Below are 21,211 nucleotides of genomic sequence, written 5' to 3'. Positions count from 1 at the left end.
GCATGTGACGTATTTGTGACCTTTCTTGTTGCTGGCAATTTTGTTAGTGACGTATTTTGTTTGCGACGTTGTCGAGTGTGGCAATGCGAAACTGACAAAAAATCTGGGGTATTCTGGATGGGGTTCAGTCGTCCTACTGGGGCAAATTGGTGCGGTGACTCAGTAGCCGAGGCGAAGTGGTCAGCTTCGCGGACTGGAGTATAGGAGGGTGAGGCTGGGTTCAAAACTGACCTGTCAGAGGCATAATTACATCATTGTGGGACTTGGCCCATGGCCGATTACCAGCCTAATTCTCAGAGTCCCACGTACTGATCACATTTCTCCTCACCTCCGCACTCTACACTGGCTCCCCATTGAAGCGAGAATTAAACACAAAGTTGCGTGTCTCTGTTATTCTGCTTTCCACTCCGTATGACCTACTTATCTTTCTGACCTTATCAGTGTTTACACTCCCACAAGAAATCTCCGCTCTTCCGGCCTCTGACTGTTACCTTTGGAAACTTCCTCGTGTCAATACAAGAACCTATGGTGAACGTTCTTTCTTCTTTGCTGCTCCTCAGATATGGAACAACAATCTTCCTCATCATATCCGTGCATCTGATTCTATTTCTGCTTTTCGCTCATCACTAAAGACTCATCTTTTTAAAACATATCTATAAGTACTCTCAGCTTCCTTTTCTCCAACACCATCCATGTCAGCTCACTTTGGATGTATGTAAAGTGGGAAAGGGAGAGTGTGAGTGGGGGGAGGGTTTTTTGAGAAAGAGTGGTCATGAATGTTTTATGTTACTTGTAATATTTTTCTTTCATGTAAAGCGCCCTGAGCCCTTAGTGAGAAAGGGCGCTATATAAATGTACATTATTATTATTATTATTTGGAGCTGAGTGCGCTGTGGGTCAAATGAGAGGACTGTGACGACACAGTCCAGTTCACTCGCTTTCTTAACTTTACCACGCGTCCTTGGGAATGTTACTCAAATTTCCCAACCAACACTGGAGGGGTATGTATCTTTCGGACCCGGTTGATGGCTAGGATATTTGGTCCAAAGGCAGTTGGTTGTGTGTCTTGATGTGAGCTATTTGACTGATGAATAAAATGTCAGTACATGTACGACTGACCGCAATAGCAAGTATGGGCTCCAGACATTCTGACGATATCGACAGTTTGGTTGTCTGCGGATCATATATACCTGGCTCATTCAAGAACGAAGCAGCCTTGCAACCACTCTACTGGTTCCTCTGTTGGGTGGAAACTACATCCTGAAAAATGGACACTGTCTCATGGCATCAGTAGGGAGATGTCCAATCGTTGATCTGTTTGCAACCAGATTAAACCACTATAACCCACAGTACATAACATATAAACCCGTCCTGACTGTAGTGGATGCATTCAGTGTCAAATGGTACGATGCAGTTTCATACTTTCTCCTCTTTGTATTTCTATTTGTATTTCTTTTGATCACAACAGATTTCTCTGTGTGAAATTCGGGCTGCTCTCCCCAGGGATAGCGCGTCGCTACACTACAGCGCCACCCATTTTTTTTTCTTTTTTTTTTCCCTGCGTGTAGTTTTATTTGTTTTTCCTATCGAGGTCAGTGGATTTTTCTTCAGAATTTTGCCAAGAACAACCGTTTTGTTGCCGTGGGTTCTTTTACGTGCGCTAAGTGCATGCTAGCACACGAGACCTCGGTTTATCGTCTCATCCGAATGACTAGCGCCCAGACCACTACTCAAGGTCTAGTGGAGGGGGAGAAAATATCGGCGGCTGAACCGTGATTCAAACCAGCGCGCTCAGACTCTCTCGCTTCATAGGCGGACGCGTTACCTCTAGGCCATCACTCCACTGCTGTTGATATCAGAGACTGACAGAAGCTTACAGCTGGGCCAATAGAAACGTGAGAGCTGACTGATCAATGGTTTCTCCTCTGCAATGGGAAGTCATTTACAGTTTAGTCTTTCGTGAAGGAATATGAGTCATACCAGGAGGCATGACTGCACCGGCTCTTAGTGCTGCAACCTCTGGGGCTGCTTGGCAACCTGAAGCAGACTGTCCCGAAGCCCCCTTGGACGAGAGAGTGGGGATGTAACTTGGGCAAGACACTGTCTGCTATAATCAAAATTTTGGCCAGATAGTCGAGACAGCAGTTGCCTCCTCAACTGTTCTGGTGGCCATGGTCGGACCCCGACGACTGACAATTATACATCCACGGCGTATTGCAGAACACATCCTTGAAGAACTCAATACTTGTCGTGCCATGTGGCACATCAGATAATGATGATGATATAGATACATATATGGCGCCTATCCTCATTCGAAGGCCAAGCTCTAAGCGCTTTACAAACACTAAGTCATTTGTACACCTGCCCACCTGGGTCGATCCGACTGACAGCTGCCATTGGACGTTCATCATTCGTCAGTTCCCGTGTCTTTCAATCAGGTTTATGTCACGTACACATATACTCATACAGAAATGTAACATTTTACGTGTTTGACCATTTTGTTCATGTACCCCGCCATGTAGGCAGCCATTTTCAGGGGGGTGGGGTTGGGGGGGGGGTGCATGCTGAGTATGTTCTTGTTTCCATAACCCACCGAACACAGACATGGATCACAGGATCTTTAACGTGCGTACTTGATCTTCTGCATGTGTACACACACGAAGAGGATTCAGGCAGTATAGCAGGACAAAAGTTATCTCCCCCTTTACCCACCAGGCGCCGTTAGCGAGGTTTTACGGTGGTGATATCGAATGCGTTGGTTTGACAGATATATATATTGACCTGGATTTGTATGTTTCTAAGAGTGCTGAATAAACGCTGCTATTTTAATCACCAGTGATTCTCTGTGGTACAAGGAATGATTGCCGGTGTCTACTGCCCACTGCCCAACCATTTCTCCTTTCCCCAAAACACACACACTATACCCACTCTCAGATCCTTTCTCTTATCGCCGTAACACACACACACGTTGTACCCCCCCACCCCACCCCTCCCAACCCTTTCTCTTATTCCCCAAAACACACACATTATACCCACTCCCCAATCCTTTCTCATATTCCCCATAACACACATAATACCCACTCCCCAAACCTTTTTCCTGTCACCATAACACACACATTATACCCACTCCCCAAACCTTTCTCATATTCCCCAAAAACACACACATAATACGCACTCCCCAATCCTTTCTCATATTCCCCAAAACACACACATTATTCCCACTCCCCAATCCAGGGCTTTCTCATATTCCCCAAAACACACATTATTATACCCACTCCCCAATCCTTTCTCATATTCCTCATAACACACACATAATACCCACTCCCCAATCCCGGGCTTTCTCGTATTCCCCAAAACACACACATTATACCCATTCACCAATCCTTTCTCATATTCCCCAAAAACACACACATAATACCCACTTCCCAATCCTTTCTCATATTCCCCAAAAACACACACATAATACCCACTCCCAAATCCTTTCTCATATTCCCCCAAAAAACACACACATAATACCCACTCCCCAATCCTTTCTCATATTCCCCAAAAACACACACATAATACCCACTCCCCAATCCTTTCTCATATTCCCCCAAAACACACACATAATACCCACTCCCAAATCCTTTCTCATATTCCCCAAAAAAACACACACATAATACCCACTCCCAAATCCTTTCTCATATTCCCCCAAAACACACACATAATACCCACTCCCAAATCCTTTCTCATATTCCCCCAAAAACACACACATAATACCCACTCCCAAATCCTTTCTCATAATCCAAAAAAAAACCCACACACATAATACCCACTCCCAAATCCTTTCTCATATTCCCCCAAACACACACATAATACCCACTCCCAAATCCTTTCTCATACTCCCCAAAACACACACATAATACCCACTCCCCAATCCTTTCTCATATTCCTCATAACACACACATAATACCCACTCCCAAATCCTTTCTCACATTCCCCAAAAACACACACGTAATACCCACTCCCCAATCCTTTCTCATATTCCCCAAAACACACACATAATACCCACTCCCAAATCCTTTCTCATATTCCCCAAAAACACACACATAATACCCACTCCCCAATCCTTTCTCATATTCCCCCAAAACACACACATAATACCCACTCCCAAATCCTTTCTCATATTCCCCCAAAAACACACACATAATACCCACTCCCAAATCCTTTCTCATATTCCCCCAAAACACACACGTAATACCCACTCCCAAATCCTTTCTCATATTCCCCAACACACACATAATACCCACTCCCCAATCCTTTCTCATATTCCCCAAAACACACACATAATACCCACTCCCAAATCCTTTCTCATATTCCCCCAAAACACATACATAATACCCACTCCCAAATCCTTTCTCATATTCCCCAAAAACACACACACATAATACCCACTCCCAAATCCTTTCTCATATTTCCCATAACACACACATTTCAACAAATTTATTGCAGAAGAAGAAAAAAAATCTGTACATAACACAACGATACAAAGCTACAGCATGCTACACAAATGCGAGGCAGTGAGACTGAAAATGGGGTGGAGGGTGGGGCAGTTTCAGTTTCAGTTTCAAGGGGGTGTCAGAGCGCACTCACTGATCCATATCTGCTGTTGGAAAGAAAAGAAAAGAAAAGGGGGAAGCAGATGACTGCCTTCAGCAAAAAAAACCCAACACGCTGATCTCTCATGTAGGCCTTGTCAGAATGGGAGGTGAGGGAGGGGGGGGGGGGTTCGTGGGGGGGGGGTGAGGATGGGGGTGACATCACACACACACACACACACACACACACACACAGCACGCTGATCATGCAGGCCTTGTCAACACTGGAGGTGAGGGAGGGGGGGGATTCGTGGAGTAGGGGTGGGGGGTGACATCACACACACACACACACACACACACACACACGCATACACACACACACACGCGCATACACACACACACACACACACACACACACATACACACACACACACACACACACACACACACACACACACACACACACACACACACACACACACACACACACACACGCGCATACACACACACATACACACACACACACAGCACACTGATCATGCAGGCCTTGTCAACATGGGAGGTGAGGGAGAGGGGGGATTCGTGGAGTACGGGTGGGGGGGTGACATCACACACACACACACACACACACACACACACACACACACACACACACACAACACGCTGATCAGGCCTTGTCAACGTGGGAGCGGGAAGGGGGGTTCGTGGGGTGGGGGTGGGGGGTGACATTACTGAGAGAGAGAGAGAGATTCACCAAACTGATTCGCTACACAGCATCATTCTCTTACCCCCCCCCCCCCCCAATGTTTCTTGTTCTTGTAATTGTTTTCAATAATGTATGTTTTTCTTGTAGCAAGAAGGGAAAAAAAAAACCCATTTCATTCACACTCAGTCACTCAGAATCAGCAGGAGAAAAAAAAAAACTCATTCGGTCAATGCTCAAAGAACAGAACTCTTAGTCGCTCACGTACATCACTGATCCACCCTGAATCAGCAGTAAATAATAATAATAATAATAATTATATTTTCAAAAAACTCATTTGTATTTGTATTACTCTTTCTGTCACAACATATTTCTCTGTGAAATTCGGGCTGTTCGCCCCAAGGAGAGTGCGTGGTTACACTGACAGTGCCACCCTTTTTTGTGTATTTTTTTTTCTGCCTGCTTCTTCTTCTTCTTCTGCGTTCACTCGTATGCACACGAGTGGGCTTTTACGTCTCTGACTGTTTTTACCCCGCCATGTAGGCAGCCATACTCCGTTTTCGGGGGTGTGCATGCTGGGTATGTTCTTGTTTCCATAACACACCGAACGCTGACATGGATTACAGGATCTTTAACGTGCGTATTTGATCTTCTGCTTGCATATACACACGAAGGGGGTTCAGGCACTAGCAGGTCTGCACATATGTTGACCTGGGAGATCGTAAAAATCTCCACCCTTTATCCACCAGGCGCCGTCACCGTGATTCAAACCCGGGACCCTCAGATTGACAGTCCAACGCTTTGACCACTCGGCTATTGCGCCCGTCTTTTCTGCCTGCAATTTCATTTGTTTTCCTATCCAAGTGGATTTTTCTACAAAATGTTTCCTGGGGACAACCCTTTTATTGCCGTGGGTTCTTTCACGTGCGCTATTATGCATGCTGCACGTGGGACCTACCTCGGTTTATCGTCTCATCCGAATGACTAGCGTCCAGACCACCACCCAAGGTCTAGTGGAGGGGGAGAAAATACTGGCGACTGCGCTCAGATTCTCTCGCTTCCTAGGCGGACTCGTTACCTCTAGGCCATCACTCCACTCCACATTCAGTGAATGCTCAAATAACTGAACCCTTTGTCCCTCACGTACGGCTGCCGGGGAAAGACCTCCTCGGGGTAGGGCTTGAAGCCGAACATTTCAAAGTCCAGGAACAACGTCTGCTGAAGCTGCAGCCTGTCCTCCACAGACACCTCAGCGAAGGCCTCTCTGAGCGACTCCGTCCTCTGAGCCTTCCGGCCCGCAGGGTCCTTCTCGCTACGTCGCTGGGCCGCGAGGGCAGCCTGGAGGAAGCTTTCCAGCGTCACGTTCACCGCCTTCTGCCCGCCCTGGTCCGTGAAGGGGAAGGACTCTCGTTTGCTGATCAGTCCGCGGATCTGGTACTTCCTCCACAGGCGGCGGCTGGCCTCGCCCAGGTCCATGCAGAGCTGCACGAGCTCTCTGCGGCTTTTGATGAAGACCATCCTGGCGTTCTGCTGGATGGTGTCGGTGTCGTAGGACCGGTTGTAGACGATGGGGGACTGGATGACCCTGGTGACGTAAGGCATGTCCTCGCCCAGGGTCTCTAGGTGACCGATGTATCGGTACGGGAGGTGGCACATGCTGCACTGGTCGTGGGTGGGGATGAAGTGGCCGTCCCGGTGCCGGCCCCGTCCTCTGCGCGTCGATGACATAGCGGATGAACTCTGGGAAGGTCACGTCGTGGCCACACCTTCGGCTCTTCTCGGAAGGGTTCTTCCGGAACTTGCCGACGATGTAGCGGCCCGTGCTCCTCCAGAACAGCACGTTGGGGGTCAGCAGTTTGTCCACGTAGGCCGACCAAAGACGAGCGTAGGGTTCCCTGACGAAGGTGAAATACACTTCGTCCTCCGCTTGATTTCGGTCTTCAGACGGATTGATGTCACGTGACTTCATGTGGTTTTTAATGGCGGCGAAGAAGCCTTCCCAGGTGGTGGAGGCGGATTTAGCGATGCCGCAGTAACGTATGGTGACGTTCATGATGGGTGGGTAGAGGGGTAAGGTGGTGAGGTCTTCCTTCGTCGTCACTCTGGGTTTGAACAGCGAGGAGTCCCTGTACAGGCGGCATGCCCTGTCCAACAGAGCTCTGCGATGCTCGAACCTTTTCTTGACAACATCCACAGGTCCGTCTGTGTGCGCCATCCTCCCGCGCAACACTGGGTCGTGTGGTACTGCTTTCTGTAATGAGAAGAACAAACATGGGTTTAAAGACAGAGAGAGAAGAAGCAGAAGAAGAAGACATATGGTACTGCTTTCTGTAATGAGAACAACAAATACATGATGGGTTTAAAGACAGACAGAGAGAGAAGAAGATGACATATGGTACTGCTTTCTGTAATGAGAACAACAAATATGGGTTTAAAGAGAGAGACAGAGAGAGAGAAGAAGAAGAAGACGTATGGTACTGCTTTCTGTAATGAGAACAACAAACATGGGTTTAAAGAGAGAGAGGAAAGAAGAAGAAGAAGAGCAGAGTGGTTAAAGCGTTGGACTTCCAATCTGAGGATTCCGGGTCCACGAATCTCGACAGTAACGGCGCCTGGTGGGTAAAGGGTGGAGATTTTTTCCCGATCTCCCAGGTCAACATAAAAAAAAATACAAAAATGGAAATGTGCAGACCCGCTAGTGCCTGAACCCCCTTCGTGTGTATACGCACGCGGAAGATCAAATACGCGTATTGAAAGATCCTGCCGTGATCCATGTCAGGTGGGTTATGGGAACAAGAACTTACCCAGCATGCACCCGTGCACCCAAAAATCGGCGCTGCCCACATGGCGGGGTATATAAACAAAAAAGGTCAAACACGTAAAATGTTACATGTCTGTATGAGTGTGCATATGTGCGTGACTGAAACCTAACTGATGTGCAGTGATGGCCTAGAGGTAACGCGTCCGCCTACTAAGCGAGAGAATCTGAGCGCGCTGGTTCGAATCACGGCTCAGCCTCCGATATTTTCTCCCCCTCCACTAGACCTTGAGTGGTGGTCTGGACGCTAGTCATTCGGATGAGACGATAAACCGAGGTCCCGTGTGCAGCATGCACTTAGCGCACGTAAAAGAACCCACGGCAACAAAAGGGTTGTTCCTGGCAAAATTCTGTAGAAAAATCCACTTCGATAGGAAAAACAAACTGCACGCAGGAAAAAAATACCAAAAAAATGGGTGGCGCTGTAGTATAGCGACGCGCTTTCCCTGTGGAGAGCAGCCCGAATTTCACACAGAGAAATCTGTTGTGATAAAAAGAAATACAAATGGAAATACAAATGGATGACAGCCGTCAGTCGGCTCTACCCAGGTAGGCAAGCTGTTGTGCAAACCCCTTATTTGTAAAGCACTTAGAGCTTCTGTAGTGAGAACATACATGGGCAAATTTAAATATTTTTTAGAGAAACAAAGGAAAGAATAGCAGATATGCATTCATCACATACGTCTTTGGATGTATGCATGCATACTACAAGGAAGCACCCGCGCGCATACACGTACATATGTACACATTCTCCTCTCTCTCTCTCTCTCATAGTCATACACGAACAGGCCTACATACACATATATATGTGCGCCCATGCACTACATACACGTCAGAATACACTTATTTACAACAAAAACAATTATAGAACTGTTCTAGATGCTTATCTCACTTAAACCGCTGTGAATAATTTATTGTTGGTGCTGTAAATACTTCTGAAAATATTAATTATTTCACAGCTGACACCACGAATTGAAGTCCCCTTTATTTTTGTAACAAAATTTTCAGCCCATCTGACATGTATTATTTTTCAGTTGCTGAAGGAAGAAGACCTTTTTCGTTTAATTTTTACTTTTAGCGATGATGAATATCAACATGGTTTTGACCTTGTCATTTAGTTCTGTCTTTTTTTCCCCTTTTTTCTACATTTTGATAATGTTAATCTCTCTCTCTCTCTCTCTCTCCAAAACACACACACACACAAACACATACAAATCCACACACACACACACACACATCGAACACACGCCGTACATTGCATACAGTTCTACCTTCTCCTTTCTATTGTCACGCAAACACGTACCCCTCAGTCTCCCTCAACCCCCCTAGCCGCCTCCACCCGCCCCACCCCACCCCACCTCACCTACCCCCCTCCACACTCACACACTTCATTCCAACCAAGCTCCCCACCATCCCCCCACCACACACCCCTCTCCCTTTCGCCTTATCTAAACATGACAAAGATAAAAGGTCCGCCGGACAGGACACGGCACCAGAGGATTTGGTCGCAACATGAGTGGAAGGTCACGATTATATTATATACATGACCGTGTCCAGAGAGGTGTTTGTTTACCTTGGACTTCTGCCACCCGGTCGTGTTCTCGCGCTCAGGTAAAATCTTTTCAGGTTTTACTGACCCAAGTTGTAACTGACGGGAGCCTGGTCAAGTAAAGTCACCATCAGAGATTCTCATCCGCTGCTGGCCGGATGTGGTGGGTTGTTAAGTACGGGACTTCTTCCTCTTTTTCGTTCGTGGGCTGCAACTCCCACGTTCACTCGTATACGTACACGAGTGGGGCTTTTACGTGTATGACGGTTTTTATCCCGCAGCCATACTCCGTTTTCGGGGGTAACCATGGCACTGAACCCTGTGTGAAAACTACTTTGCCACACTGATGTGGGGAGCAAACCCGCCGGGAAGGAAAACCCGCTCTGGAGAACAGGATTATCTCCGCCAGACTTGACAAGCCCAAGACATGCTGCATCGTGAAGCAAATAATGATGATAATAATAATAATAATAATAATAATAAATATCAAGAAATAATAATAACAATGATAATAATAACAAGAATTGAAAAGAAATAATAATGATAATAACTACAACTACAACAATTATAAAGAAATGATGATGATGATGATAATAATAATTATTATTATTATTATCAAGAAATAATAGAGACGTACATAACAAAAGAAGGGCACGTTCTGTTGACCTACTGTAGTGAAGACTAAGAGGACTCAAACACGTGCATGGAATCAGCGGGGTTCTTGTTCACCAAGAACATAAAGAACGCAGTATTGAGAATGCTGTCCAGTTTTCAGCCACGATCGTGACTTGCAAATAATCTTATTTTAATGCACCCACATATGACTAAGAAGAATTCTACTTACTTACTTTACTTTACTTTACTTTATCCGTCCTCTTGTACCATCTAGGGCGTCGAGGGGAGAAAGAGCTGACGGGCCCTGGCAAGCTGGAAGGCCTCGTTGGGTGGAATGTTGTGGGTCTTCAGGGTTTCTTTCACACCGTCAATCCAGGTCTTCCTTGGTCTTCCTCTTGCCTTGTATCCTGATATCCTTTTGTTGTACGCTTTACTGGCCATCTGGTGAGGTGCCATACGTGTTAGATGTCCAAACCATCTGATCGTTTGCCTTTGGATATGGTGGAGGACAGGTGTTGTTCCCACCATTTCTCTGATCCTGGTGTTTCTGATCATGTCCCGTCTGGTCTTGTTGACGGCTCTCCTCAGACATCGCATCTCGCAAGTGGTTATTTTGCGTTCCAGACTTTTTGTCAGGGTCCATGTCTGGCACTGGTAGGTCAAGGTGGGGATGAAGATGGAGGTAATGAGTTTGGCTTTGGTCTCAATGGGGATGTTGGGATGTTTGAGGAGTGGGGCAAGCTGGTAGCTGACGCTGTTAGCCTTCTGTACTCTCGTCTCAATCTCTCTGTTGAGACGTCCATCTTCCGAGAAAATACTGCCGAGATACTTGAACTCGCTGACTTGTTTCAGCGGAATTCCGTTGACGTCGATGTTTAGGTTGCCAGGTGTTCTGCTGACCTTCATCGTCTCGGTTTTGCTGATGCTGATCTTCATGTTGAGCTCCTCACACTGTGTGTTCAGTCTGTCTGTGTGCTCTTGAAGTTGTTCTTCTTTCTCATGTGCCAGGCTTTGGTCATCTGCGAACAGCATCTCATTCAGATCTTCTGGGTTGGGGTTTGCTTCTTATATACATGGATAAAATCACAAAAGAAGCAAAAGAAGCAAAAAAGAAAGAAGAATTCTACACCCAGCTTAAAACGGTATGAATCAACAAGGTCGACAGGAAAGACATCCTCATCGTTTAGGGTGACTGGAATGTGAATACAATGCCAAGGTTGGTATAGATGCCCAAGAAGACTGGGGTAATTTCTGCAGCCCCTGTCGAAATGGGAATACCAGTGACAGTAGACTACTCCTGCTAGAATTCACCATTGATAATGACTTGGTTCTACCTGATACTCTTGCAGAGCGTTAAGCATCCAGACGATGGACATAGCACTTCCCAAACAATCGGCATCACAGCCAGATAGATTACGTTCTTGTGAAGAACCGGAACAGTTCTGGCATCAATAGGGCGAAAACAAGGCCTGACTTGTATCTCCAACACTGTTCGATAATATATTCCTGGTACGCACTTGAAGATCATACCAGGACAGTCAGCACAAGGGGAAGAACCGCCACACACCTTGTCAGATGACATCGATGACCTGGCAGACAGTGGGCAGGAACTCACCAAGCTCTGGATGATGAACGACCTTTCAAACCTAACGAAAAATTACGTAGCTGACAAACTCGCTAGGGTAAAAACAAAAAAACAAACAAACTGAAGTATGGCTTAAAAACAACAACAACATGTACACCGTTAGGCAGAGTAGCCATTATAAAATCCACCATACTACCAAAACTAGTTTACTCGTAATTGTCAAACCCTCCTGACACTGACATAAAAACTTCAAAACTTTAAAAACTTCCACCTCCTCCCCTACCTCCTCCAAAGAAAGAAAAGAAGAAAAAGGAAGAAAAAAAAAGAAATAGACCAAAGAAAGAGTAATAAATCTACCAATTACATGGAATGATGGCCTAGAGGTAACGCGTCCGCCTTGGAAGTGACAGAATCTGAGCGCGCTGGTTCGAATCACGGCTTAGCCGCCGATATTTTCTCCCCCTCCACTAGACCTTGAGTGGTGGTCTGGACGCTAGTCTTTCGGATGAGACGATAAACTGAGGTCCCGTGTGCAACATGCACTTAGCGCACGTAAAAGAACCCACGGCAACAAAAGGGTTGTTCCTGGCAAAATTCTGTAGAAAAATCCACTGCGATAGGAAAAACAAATAAAACTGCACGCAGGAAAAGATACCAAAAAAAAAAGGGTGGCGCTGTAGTGTAGCGACGCGCTCTCCCTGGGGAGAGCAGCCCGAATTTCACACAGAGAAATCTGTTGTGTTAAAAAGAAATACAAACAAATACAAATTACCCACCAATTACCCAGCATCTCTACCAGTTACCAAGCATCTCCTATTTGTTCACAGTGTGGGACTGAGAAAACCGAAAGTAACAACGATGGACTGTTTATACACGAAGGGAACATGATAAAAGGTACCGAGGCTAACGAGAACAGATATGTATCCTCCCCCTCTACCGCTTTCAATAAGACGAACAGTGAGTACGAACGAATATTATTTGTAGTTTGAGGCATTAAATAAGAATAGCGAGAATTAAATACAGAGTTGCATGTCTCTGCTATTCTGCTTTCCACTCCGCAGGACCTACATATCTTTCTGACCTTATCAGTGTTTACACGCCCGCAAAGAATCTCCGCTCTTCCTCTGGTTGTTACCTCTGTAACTTCCTCGTGTCAATACAAGAACCTGTGGTGTATGTGGAGTTGGAGGGAGAGAGTGTGAGAGGGGGATGAGGGGGGAGGGTTTTTTGAGGAAGAGTGGCCATGAATGTTTTATGTAACTTGAAATATTTTTCTTTCATGTAAAGCGCACTGAGCTCTTAGAGAGAAAGGGCGCTATATAAATGTACATTATTATTATTATTATTATTAAAAGAAGAACAGATATGAGGCATTAAATTAAAAATTAATAATAATACAATAATAATGATAACAGTAATAATGATGATAATGATGATGATGATAATTAGAAGAAGAGAGTGTGGTTGGTTGGTTTGTGCATTTTTCTTTAATTTAACGTCTTTTCACTTTGAGCCATATATTTGTGTGTGTGTGTGTGTGTTTGGGGGGGTGGAGTGGGATGTGTGTGTGTGTGTGTGTGTGTGTGTGTGTGTGTGTGTGTGTGTGTGTTTGAAGATATGTACATACAAACTTACCATGTTTTCTGGTAGGAAATGCGTCACCCTCTCCCTGTCTGAAAACACGCGACAAGAATTTACAAAAATGGTCATTTCTTTCTTTCTTTCTTCCTTTTTTAAGATGGAAAGAATAACAAAAACGAAATAAGAAAGGAATATAAGAAGTTTGAAGAAAGAGGGAGAAGGACATGGAGCAAGGAATGAAAGTAAATAATAAAAAAATAAAAAACTGACACATTCTTATGAAAATTGAGGCACGGTTGGCTGGTCAAATATTCTAGCCACACCTAACAACCTTGACTAAGAATGATTATGTGTCTGACGTGAAATATCTGCATCTAAATTACATTATTATGTGAGATTTGCTTTGGTACAGACTATGTGTAGATAATTATTCAAACGTTAATGCGTTTTATTCTGTGTGTGTGTGTGTGTTGTGTGTTGTGTGGGATAGAGAGAGGGAAAGAGCTTATGCATGTGGGTGTGAACACTTACACGTCTTTGGAGCGGGGAAATGAAATCAAATTGTGACTATACAAGCGTACATGGGGTATGGGGGTGAGGTGGGGGAATTTGAATGGGTGTCTGTGTGCATGCGTGGATGTATGTAGGGAGTGGGTGTGGGATACACGTATGTGAGTATGTGTGTGCGTTAAAACATTTTTTGAGATATTGATATTAATGAAATTTGGTAAACTAGTTTGTTAAATATGTTCATATCATTGTTTTTTGTGGGTTTTTGTGTGTGTGTTTTTGTTGTTGTTGTTGTTTTTGTTTGTTTTTTCTTCTCAAATTAGATTTTCTTTGTTTTGCTTAGTTAATATTTATTCAAATGGTTGCGAAAATGTCAGTACAACAAAAAGTTAATCTGACAATAAATGGTTTCAGTCAGTCAGTGTGTGTGTGTGTGTGTGTGTGTGTGTGTGTGTGTGTGTGTGTGTGCTGTATCTAACTTACATTATTATGTAAGACTTGCTTTGGTGCAAATCATGTGTAGATAATTATTCAAATGTTAATGCGTTTGATTCTCTGTGTGTGTGTGTGTGTGTGTGTGTGTGTGTGTGTGTGTGTGTGTGTGTGTGTGTGTGTGTGTGTGTGTGTGTGTGTGTGTGTGCGAGCTATTGATTAGGGTCAAATTTGGAAATGCTATATACTGTTCCTTGGCTGCCTTTGTATGACATGCTGTGGAATTGCTGAAGTTGCATTCATTGCAATTGTTGAACTTGAAACGAAACAAATTTAACATAAGATTTCGGCCAAAATATACCCGGGTAAAATAAAAATGATAACAAACGACTTAGGATGCTATCCCGGTGTAGTATGCGACCTAGATGATGTAAAATGGCCTAGACCATTTGCATATCTATTTATAGTCAAATTTAATTATATGACCCTTCCAAAACACGCACATCAAAAAGACGTTAAAAGAAATAAAGAAAAATGAAAACACACACAGACACACACACACACACACACACACACACACACACACACACACACACGATTGGCTGGTCAAATATTCTAGCCACACCTAACAACTTTGAATAAGAATGATTATGTGTCTGACGTGAAATATTCCGTCATATTCCTCCTCAGCGGGGGCGCGCGCGCGCGCACACACACACACACACACACACACACACACACACACACACACACACACAGGGGACGCACAAAAGCTTGAACGTGCTATCCCCAGGAAACTTCCTTTTCGATTACTATCACATGAAGGGGAAAAAAATAAAGGTTTGTGGACATTTCCGAGTGCTTTGAAATGTTTGTTTTACTTGCTTGGTCTTTATCTCGCGTCAAGCCCAACATTCGGCTTATATTACAGATTGACATAAGTTTACATTTGGGCTAACAGCAAAGTGAGAGCTGTATTATCGACGGTTTCTCCAATCAATGGGAAATCATTTACAGCTTAGTCTTTTGTGACGAACTATGACTCTCAAACTAGGAGGCAAAGTTGCACTGGCTCTTAGTGCTGCAGCCTTGGGGGCTAGTTGGCCTTTGGGAACCATCCCAACGCCGACTGTCCTAAAACCCTCTTGGCCGAGAGAGTGGGGATGTAACTTGGGCAAGACACTCTCCAGTATAATCAAATTCAAGCCCAAATAGTCGGAACAGCAGTTGCCTTCTCCGCTGTTCTGATAGTCATAGTCGGACACGACTATCGTATACATATATATATCGCGTCTGTTACAATGTGTTATGAAACGTCAACCAAGGTCTTGGGGGTTGAGGGAGGGGGGTTCGGTGGGGGCTAGGGAGGGGGTGAGGGGGGGTATGGTGGCGCCGGGTGAGAGGTAGGGCGGAGGAGAGCCGAGATCAAACAAACTGGGGAGTCCTGGCTTTGAAGAGACAGGTGGGAGGTGGCAGAATGGTTAAGACGCTCATGTCAAGACAGCGTTCTTGAGGGCCTGGGTTCGGTTCCCCGCTCTCGCCCTTTCTCCAGAGAGTTTGACTGGAAAATCAAACTGAGCGTCAAGCCATTCGCACGAGACGTAAGTGCATGCACTCAAGGCCTGACCATAGACACTAATGTCTCACTAATTCTAGTGTCTATGGCCTGACTTGCAATTCCTGCTGGTCAGGGATCTGCCTTAGCAGATGTGGCGGTGCAGCGTATAATTTATCATGGTTTGTCCGAACGCACTGACGCCTCCTTGAGCTACTGATACTGATACTGTGCTGTGTTGTATTGGGATTGTGTTTTACTGCACTGTGTTGTACTGTATTAGACTGTGTTGTACTGTGTTGTATAGTGTTGAGCTGCATTGTTTTCTGTTGAGTTGCACTGCATTGTAATGCCTTGTACTGTACTGTGTATTATTTTTTTTTTAATTATTGTCATCACTACTATTTTTTTATATCATAATTATTATTTATTTATTTATGTAAGCTTATCTCTTTTTTTTCTTCTTTTTTTTTCTCAAGGCCTGACTAAGCGCGTTGGGTTACGCTGCTGGTCAGGCATCTGCTTGGCAGATGTGGTGTAGCGTATATGGATTTGTCCGAACGCAGTGACGCCTCCTTGAGCTACTGAAACTGAAACTGAAACTGTACTGTGTGCATGGTACTGGATTGCACTGTATTGTATTGTTGTTGTTGTTGTTGTTTTTTTTGGGGGGTGGGGGGAGAGTGGGAAGGGGGGGCTACCCCATCATCTGCACCGTTACAGTGGCATTACTCCCACGTCGCTCACCCCCCACCCCCCACCCCCGGCCCCCCCCCCGCCCCTCCCCCCACCACGTCTCACTGGAAGACAAGACCGTGTTGAGACTTGCTCTGACCACTTCATCGGCGTTGATCTCAGTGTATCATAAATCTGTTTCTCTTGACACCTACTACACTCGTGTGCGGCGATCTCCCCAGCATATGTGTGTATGTGTGTGTGTGTGTGTGTGTGTGTGTGTGTGTGTGTGTGTGTGTGTGTGTGTGAGTGATGTGTGTGTGTGTGTGTGTGTGTGTGTGTGTGTGTGTGTGTGTGTGTGCTGTATCTATAAATTACATTATTATGTAAGATTTGCTTTGGTACAGACTATGTGTAGATAATTATTCAAATGTTAATGTGTTTTATTCTGTGTGTGTGTGTGTGTGTGTGTGTGTGTGTGTGTGTGTGTGTGTGCGCGAGCTATTGATTGGGGTCAAATTTGGAAATGATATATATACTGTTCCTTGGCTGCCTTTGTATGACATGCTGTGGAATTGCTAAAGCTGCATTCGTTGCAATTGTTGAACTTGAAAAGAAACAAATTCAGCATAAGATTTCGGCCAAAATATACCCGGGTAAAACACACACACACACACACACACACACACACACACACACACACACACAAAAACCGACTCAGGCTGTTTAAAACCCGGTGTATAATACGATCTACATGATGTTAAATGGCCTAGTCCATTTGTATATCTATTTCTAATCTAATTCGATGATAATTATATGACCCTTCCAAAACACGCACATCAAAAAGACATTAAAAGAAACGAAGAATAATGAAACACACACACACACACACACACACACACACACACACACACACACGATGGTGGAAAACCGCTCAGTGACCACACAATGAGTTTCAGTTTCAGTAGCTCAAGGAGGCGTCACTGCGTTCGGACAAATCCATATACGCTACACCACATCTGCTAAGCAGATGCCTGACCAGCAGCGTAACCCAACGCGCTTAGTCAGGCCTTGAGAAAAAAAAAGATAAATACATAAAAAAAGTAACTACTACTACTAATAATAATAATAATCTGTATAAGGCGCAAAAACTTGAAGTCAACTATAAGCGTACAAAAATAAAATAAAATAAAATAAATAAATGACCACACAATGAGGAAGATCTGAGTAAATCAGTACATTCCACATTCCCTGGTCTCCACAATTTATTCGTCGCTGAAGTGGTAACAGTTCAAGTTACATTTCTGAAGCAATATCGAGCGCCAAAGTACCTCCTTTTTGTGCCTGTGCTGAACTTTACGTGTCTGTGTACAATCGGCTTACTGAAGGTTTCTTGTCGATATGCGTTGCCAACAGAGATAACACCCCGCGTGACTGTTCGTTCACTGTTGTTGTTTTTTCAATCCCTGAGGATTTCTCCGTCTCCGGCGTCAGTCCCGATTCGCCTGTGCCCATTTCGCCTATCAGTGAATTCGCCTGTTCCAATTTGGAAGCGAGAGAATCTGAGAATACCACGGGGCCCGAGTTCAAACACTCGCCAGTTTGTTTGTTGTTTTTTTTTCTCCCTCCCTGCTTGCTTGCTAGAAACATGAGTGCTTGTCATTCAGATGGTCCGCCAGGATACGCCGAGGTCCTGTGTGCAGCATGTACTTAGCCTTCGCACGTTAAAGGTCCCGGCACGACAACAAAGGTGTTGTTTGTCCCTGGCAAAAGTCAAAACCCCACGCAAAGATATATATATATATATATATATATATATATATATATATATATATATATATATATATATATAAAAGTGGGGACAGGAGATGGGGGTTGGGGTGGGGGGGGGGGGGTGGGGGGGTGGTGGAGGTGCGCAGACGGTATAACGACGCTCTCTCTCCTCGAGGAGAGCAGCCCGAATTTCACGCCTGTAGTTGTCCGCCGGGCTGTTGTGACAAAGAGTAACGGTACGATACGATACGATACGGCACGATATGATACGATAGTTCGACACGATACGATACGATAATACAAACGATACGATAGTACGATACGATAGTACGACACGATACGATACTACGATACGATACGATAACACGACACGACACGACACGACACGACACGATGATTCGATATACGACACGATACGATACACGACACGACACGACACGACACGACACGATACGATACAATGACACGACACGACACGACACGACACGATACGATACGATACGACACGACACGACACGACACATACTTTCCTTACACCTGTCACTTGCCTCGAAAAGTAACACAATCCATGGACAGTAAACAATGAGAACGACAACAACAACAGCAGCAACAAAAAGAGGTACGTAATAGAGTCTGCGTTTCTAAAATACGTTTCTTAGCTTGTTGTTGTTTTCATCTATTTATTTGTGTGTGCAAGTGTTCGTCACAAACCATGGACAGTAAACAGCAAGAACAACAGCAACAAACAGCAACAAAAACAAGAGGCCCATCACAGAGTCATGTTTCTAAAATTCGTTGTTGTTTTGTTGTTGTTTTTTAATCTATTTATTTGTGTGTGCAAGTGTTCAGTTTGCTCAACACGTAACTCCCCCCCACTCAGTCACTCACTCACTGACCCACTCACACACAGAGTAATTACCCATATCATATACAATTACACTAATTTACACCATTTATTCGTGGGTTATTTTGATTGAATAAAGCAAACATGAACGCCAACAAAATCACAGGCATATGAATCCCAACTGCATTGGTAGTCTGTTCATATTTCCAATTATACAGTCCTTACCAATCTATCGTTAACTCAAGCCATAAGCGGTTTAAATAAACATCATATGAAAATGAGAGAGAAGCAAACGGACAGACCGACAGACTGTAAAACTGCCATAACCCAAGTCAACAGGATATAAAATAAAATACAAATATATTTTTTTACCAACCAGGATCAGCAAAAGGCAGAAGAATTACCAACAGAAACACAACCAGAATCACCACAATGGCAAGTTTGAGAGTTCGCCTTTTCCTCCACATCCTGTGTTGTTGTTGTTGTTGTTGTTGTTTTCTTCACTTTCTCGTAGATTATTTAAATCTGTACGGAAGAGCGACAAATAACCTAGACCCCTCAAGGAAGGTTGTCAGTATCTACTGCGCAGGCGCTAAGCCACTGCACATGCGCGTCATAAAGCAGCAGGTTTGGTTTCTGCTCAGTTATTCAACATGACTTTTCGACGGTTTAATTTCAGGCCTGCGATCTCTTCGCTGGGCGGTGTTTGAGTATAAATGTTTTGTGCTTTTATCCCCCCCCTTTTTTTTTTTCTTGTTGTTGTTATTGTTGTTTGTTGTTGGTTGTTGTTGTTGTTCATGCATTTGTTTTAGTTGGGGGTTTTCTCTTCTCTTCTAACGGTCGTGCCCTCCCTCCCCCACCCCACACTCCCCCAACCACACCCCCCCCTTCCCGCCGCCCGATAAAAATAAAAATCCAAGCAGCCAAGCATAAAATCAAGGGTGGGGGAGGTGGGGGATGGGGGGGCCTCAGTGGGGGTTGTTCTTTTTGTTTTTGAACGCGAAATTTCATCATATTATCATCCAAGGAACGTCGGTTCCAGAATCACTGAATCAGAGGTCAATCGGAAACAAAATCACCGTGGACATAATTATATCATTCATACCTGGTTGGTGTTTTGTTTGGGTGTTTTTTTGTTGTTGTTTTTTGTTTTTTTTTTGTTTTTTTGTTGTTGTTGTTCTTGTTGTTGTTTGTTTGGTTGGTTGGTTGGTTGGGGTTTTGGGGGGGGGGGGGTTGTTGTTTTTTTTTAGCCTTTTCCTTTCACTCCGTTTTCCGTCTGCAGAATGTAAAATAAGGATCGACACTCGACATGCAACCAGTCGCCGGAAGGTGCGATTTGTTGACCATGCGCACTGAGGCCTAATGGACTGATAAGAAAGGAAATGGTATGAACGAAAACACCTGGGCGAGAGGGGGGAGGGAGGGGGAGGGTGTGGTAGGGGGGTTAGGGGGGGGGGTTAAATTTCCTTGTTTTTGTTTCCAGTTCACCTCCGATTGATTGCGGAACTGTTTCGTGTATGATATCATGATGAAATTTCGCGTAGAAAAAAAAACAACAACACAAAAACTAAAACAAAAACGAACAAACAAAAAACGCCCGGCTCATAGAACTTAACCCCCACCCTCTCCTCCCTTCCGCGCAGTATCGATCGTAAGTCACACCGTTCAACCCAAATCCGATATTCACACTGTGTCACATACCGACAGCTGTTTTCTTACAGTCCTAGTGCCGGCAGTTCAAAGGGAGCAGTGTCAATATCTTAGGTTTGACTGATGGCCAGGAGGCCACACTCCAGAGAAGACCCTGCATTACCGCAAAGTCACCTCCCAGTTTGTTTGTTTTGTTTTTTTGGTGTTTTTTTGTTCTGGATGTAAAAAAATGTGTGGATGAAAATCTGGGTATACAGGACAGCGCCTGTCTTGTCAGTTTGCTTGTCTGTACGTTTGTGTGCGTGTGAGAATGTGTATGTATGTATGTATGTATGTATGAATGT

The 21,211-nt window shown here is 44.6% G+C and overlaps 1 protein-coding gene across 1 annotated transcript; it reads right to left on the bottom strand.

Annotated features, from left to right (window-relative positions):
* Window positions 1-6,447: 6,447 nt before the first annotated feature.
* Window positions 6,448-19,790, bottom strand: LOC143301861 (uncharacterized). Its single transcript, XM_076616276.1, has 3 exons — window positions 19,594-19,790; window positions 13,483-13,520; window positions 6,448-7,531 (listed from the first exon to the last, which is right to left on the bottom strand). Exons 1-3 carry the CDS (start codon window positions 19,682-19,684, stop codon window positions 6,593-6,595), a joined length of 1,068 nt encoding a protein of 355 aa, XP_076472391.1. The 5' UTR covers window positions 19,685-19,790; the 3' UTR covers window positions 6,448-6,592.
* Window positions 19,791-21,211: the final 1,421 nt, after the last annotated feature.

The sequence above is a fragment of the Babylonia areolata genome, chromosome 28, assembly GCF_041734735.1.
Source record: "Babylonia areolata isolate BAREFJ2019XMU chromosome 28, ASM4173473v1, whole genome shotgun sequence".
Classification (NCBI taxonomy): domain Eukaryota; kingdom Metazoa; phylum Mollusca; class Gastropoda; order Neogastropoda; family Buccinidae; genus Babylonia; species Babylonia areolata.
The sequence above is the reverse complement of the archived record's forward strand: the minus strand, read 5'-3'. Positions and strand labels throughout refer to the sequence as shown.